Source organism: Orycteropus afer, unplaced genomic scaffold (assembly GCF_000298275.1).
Source record: "Orycteropus afer afer isolate SDZICR_OR568_19922 unplaced genomic scaffold, OryAfe1.0 scaffold00207, whole genome shotgun sequence".
In the NCBI taxonomy this organism is placed as follows: Eukaryota; Metazoa; Chordata; class Mammalia; order Tubulidentata; family Orycteropodidae; genus Orycteropus; species Orycteropus afer.
The window spans coordinates 2,469,075-2,473,715 of record NW_006921794.1 but is presented as its reverse complement, the minus strand read 5'-3'; the positions used below and the strand labels follow the sequence as shown (position 1 = coordinate 2,473,715).

General features: G+C 36.1%; 1 protein-coding gene across 1 annotated transcript in view; it reads right to left on the bottom strand.

Annotated features, from left to right (window-relative positions):
- The window catches only part of VWA8 (von Willebrand factor A domain containing 8), a 751,729-nt gene that overhangs the window by 301,233 nt on the left and 445,855 nt on the right, over positions 1-4,641 (bottom strand). The window contains exons 23-24 of the mRNA XM_007948177.1: positions 3,588-3,723; positions 999-1,118 (exon numbers count right to left, since the gene is read on the bottom strand). Coding sequence (XP_007946368.1) covers positions 999-1,118; positions 3,588-3,723 — 256 coding nt within the window. The remainder of the gene's footprint in view (positions 1-998; positions 1,119-3,587; positions 3,724-4,641) is intronic.

The window sequence follows — 4,641 nt, the reverse complement described above, 5'->3', positions numbered from 1 at the left end:
TCACTTGGGTTAGTATAAAAGGGTGTTCACTATGTATTTGTTACATAGATCTGGGTTTCTGGGTCAGACTGGGAGAGTGGGCCTGCTTCAGGGTGAGTATGAGAGTCCAGAATTTCTTACTACATGCTACAGAGAAGAGAAATCTTTCTTAAGTGTTCCTGACGATTAAGTTTAACTCAAGGCCTCTCCAATCAATGTGAATCAAATCTCCTCAAACCTGACCTTAAACCTTTTTATAGGTAACGGATGTGACAAAAACCAAACACTAAAAAAATTCCTTATATTGTGTTTTAGGGATGGCACAGAGGTTAAGCTCTTGGTTGCTAACCCAAAGGTCAACAGTTCAAACCCACTAGCTGCTCCATGGGAGAAAGATGTGGCAGTCTGCTTCCGTAGTTTGCAGCCTTGGAAATCTTACGGCACAGTTCTACTCTGTCTTATAGAGCTACTATAAGTTGGAATCAACTTGATGGCAGTGAGTTTATTCTAAGAGCCCTGAAGAACAAGGTAATAGAAAACTATTACAGTTTAACAAAACTGGCTCTGAAATCAGATAGACAGAGAAATGAATCTCATCTCTAACACTAATGAGCTAAGTGATCCTAGAAAAATAATCAATCTTTCTGAATATCAGATATTCTCCTTCTCTAAAGTGTAGATAAGGAGCTCTGGTGGTTAAGGCATTTGGCTGCTAACCAAAAGGTAGGTGATTCCAACCTACCAGGTATTCCATGGGAGAAAGATGAGGCAGCATGCTTCCATGAAGATTTGAAGCCTTGGAAACCCAATGGGAGCCATTATGAGTTAGATCAACTGGATGGCAGTGAGTTTGGATTTTTGGAAAGCGAATAACAAATACTCTCACAGAGTGGTTCTGATGGTTACATGGAGTAGCACATGGTCAGCATTCAATGACAGCTATTACAGCATTGTGACCAAGAGAACACTATTATTGTTACTGCTACTGTTGTTGCTATTATTAACATTAATGTTTTTACCTAAAGTACTGAAGAAATCATTGCCTAGGAAAGGAAATCCAGGTCTGTTGGCCAGAACGATCATCCTAAAATCAGGATGAATCACTACAACATTTTCTCTTCCATTCACGTTAGCAGAATCTGAAAAACAAGAATTCTTACTATGTATTCTCTATTGACATTTAATAATTTTTAAGAATATCAAGCTACAGTCTTTAAAATAGTATATGTAGTCATACTGCTCAATTATTTGCTTAAAAAAGTAATAGACTGATAAAGCATATACCAAATTGTGCAGCAACTTGCATTTTCATATAAATCCAATGTACTTCTAAAAAGCAAATGTCAAAATTTTGTCATACAATGCTTAAACCTGGCTTGAGATGTTGTCATTTCCCCATCCAAATAATAGTAACAATTAAGAATCCATAACAAGGGATAATCCAAGGAATACCCAAGGTTTTATCAACTCAGCTGCATCACTTTGTACACAGCCTGCCATTGCGTAGTTAGGAAGAGACTTCTGGTTAGATTGTGCTCCCTGAAACCTAACCATGTAAAATTAAGCTCTTGAAAACCTAGTTAGCTCATTTGGGCAACGTTAATTTACTTCTAGTCAAGGATTTCTCCTTTAACTTGAGTTCTTAATATAAGTGATCTCAAGTTGACTGGAGCCTTCTCTGTCCAATTGCTTAAGGAATTAAGGGATGGATATTACCTTCTACTGACTGGTGTGCATTTCAAGTACAATTGCTAATCCAAACAATAATTCAAGATACCAAAAGTGTTATTTCATGGTTATTTTGAGAAGAGACACTTGCCATCTAGGTTTATTTAAATCCCAGCCTCAGGCTCTGCATCTTTTAAAATGACAGTTGTGAAACACCTGCCTTTTTATTTGAGGTAAGTCTGCAAGAAATTACACTTGTAATTTTTATGGCACCAAAAAATGGTCTTTTAACCTGCTACATATTTATGTTCTACTACAACCAATAGTTTTAATGTTTGATCCTCATTAATTTTAGTAGTGGCAAGTAAGATGGGTAGGTGGCCACAGGCAAAATCTAATTAAAATCAAAATAACAATACAAAAATAAAATGTAGAAAAGCAAAGAATTAAAAAGCAGCTCTAAAAGTAATGGTTTATGAAAACATGTTCAAAAGAACATCAGAGGGGAAAAAAAGTGACACATATTTAAAATGCTATTACAATTACGGGGGAGCTCTGGTAGCATAGTGGCTAAGACACTTGCCTGCTAACCAGACGGCTGGTGGTTCAAACCCACCAGCCACTCCTCGGAAGGAAGGTTGGGCAATCCTACTTCCTTAGTGATACTGCTTCGGAAACCCAAGGAGGGGTCGCTATGAGTCAGGTTTGACTCGACGGCACATAACAACAACAACATTACAATTACACTTGACTTTGAAACATATGACCACTCCTTTATTTTTAGACATTCCCTCTGAAATGTCTCAGAGAATGAAGAGGGCTACCAAGAGATAATCACTCCTAACTACAATTTTGTTTCAGCAACTCTTTCTTCCTTCCTGTTTCAGAGTCCTCATGATACCTCTAAAAAGGGCTAACAGAATTCTAATCTGGCAGGTCTGAGCGAACTTTTAAGAGACAGCTTTCAGAGCTATCTAGCTCACATTCTCATTTTCCAATAAATTCATTGTGAAACTGAAATATTAGAATACTTGTATTTTTCCTAGGCGCAAAAATGGCAATCTAGCAATAACAGCATCCAAGAGGAACATTTCTAGGTTAATGCACTAGTACGTTTTTAATGGGTCCTCTCTACCTGCTGTCTTTTAATATTGAAGGTTTCAGTTAGTTTCATCTTGCTTGGCTGCCCCACTATGGGCTATATTTTTTCAAAGCTAGTTATAGGTTTTCAAGACTTTTCAGGAAACAAAAATTTGAAATTAACAACTAGAAAATGTTCTCACACTGCATTTGACAAATGTAATTTTTCCTTGTAGGTTAAATAGAATGATGACATTCGTCTGTCTGTATTTTCTCTAATGAAAAAGAAAGAAGATAATCCAAAACAGAGGATGATTCAAGTGTAATTTATTCCTGTCTTCCTCAGTGGTATGTACGTGTAATGTTTTTATGTATGTGTAGGTACATACACACACATATACATATATACATACAAATATACACACATATATATAATATATAATAAAATGTCATAATATTAAAACTTAGTTTACTTAGATTTGATAATATGAGTAGATATTAATAGAAACATGCCAGAGCTTTTTAAAAATTTCCAGACAGCAAGACAAAAATTAAATTATACAAATAATTGAAAGATAACACAGTAAGGCCTGTGTGTTGGTATTCTCTGTGTAGAAAAATTTGAAGCTGATTTGTCCTACTAATATTATTAAAATTTTAAGAGATGTTCTCTGGCTATAAAAAACAAAACAGACAAAGCTAGATTCATTTTATAAATGACTGTCAATACAGACTATGTGAATTACATTGAACTTTAGCCTATTGCTTATATACAAGTAAGCAGCTAAAGTCTGTAAATTGTTACCAGAGATGTAAAATTTTCATGTGTTAAAGGAAAAAGATGTGTATTTTATACTCACTTGCAACAATTCGTCTTCCATCTGCTAGAATCATTTCTCCATTTTCTACTAGAGTTTTTAAAATACAGGTGACATTTGTTGGAGCCTTGTCTGCCTCATCTATTACTAGAACATGGCCCAACTTTACTGCTTTAACCTGCAAAGACAGAAAATTTATCAACAAGAGTGAAAGCAACTCTCTCTAAAACTTCATCGCTTATCATTTTGGCTTTATAATAGTTGGTTTTATTCAAGCCATAAGCATACTACCACAAAAAAAAGTTTGCAGTAGAGCTGGAAACAAAATTTATCCCCATCACAAGCTTCAAGTAGTCACCAAACCCGCTAACTCTATAGTAATCTCTTTATTTCCCTTTAGTATTAGAATTATTCTTCTAATGGTGATGTCCAATAATATTTCACACCCTGGGTAGAGAATAGTTAGAAATGTAACAAATAGAGAAAGGAAAGGGCTATGGAGTTTAAGAGAAGTGAGGTATCACAATAAAATGTGAATATCAGACATGGTGTTTGTTGCCACTCTTAAAAGAGTCTACAATTTTAACAGTCAAGAATGGATGGTGGTGAAGAGATGGGTATTTAAGATAAAGTGAGTAAAATGTCAAACTCAGTAAATCCTGGGGCATATTTAAGCAAGAGGGAATATGAATAGCCTCTTTGGTTGAAGAAGTTACATTTAAGATAAGAGGAAAAAAAGGGATTGGAAGAGTAGATTGAGTCCCTACTGCTAAGGACTTGATGCCAGAACAAGAAATGTTTACTTTACCTCAGTAAGTTGTTGGGTGCTGTTGAGTCAATTCCTGCTCCCAGCAACCCCATGTGACAAAGCAGAACTGCCTCACAGAGTTTTCTAGGCTGTAATCCTTATAGGAGCAGGTCCCCCAGCCTTTGCCATGTAGCCACTGTGTGGGTTTGAACCTCTGAGCTTTAAGTTAGCAGCTGAGTGCTTAACCATTGTGCCACCAGTGCTCCTACCTCATTTGGCAATGGGATGCAATTAAGGATTCGTGAGTTCAGATGTAACAGAAATAGAGGTTGGAGCTACATGTTGGGA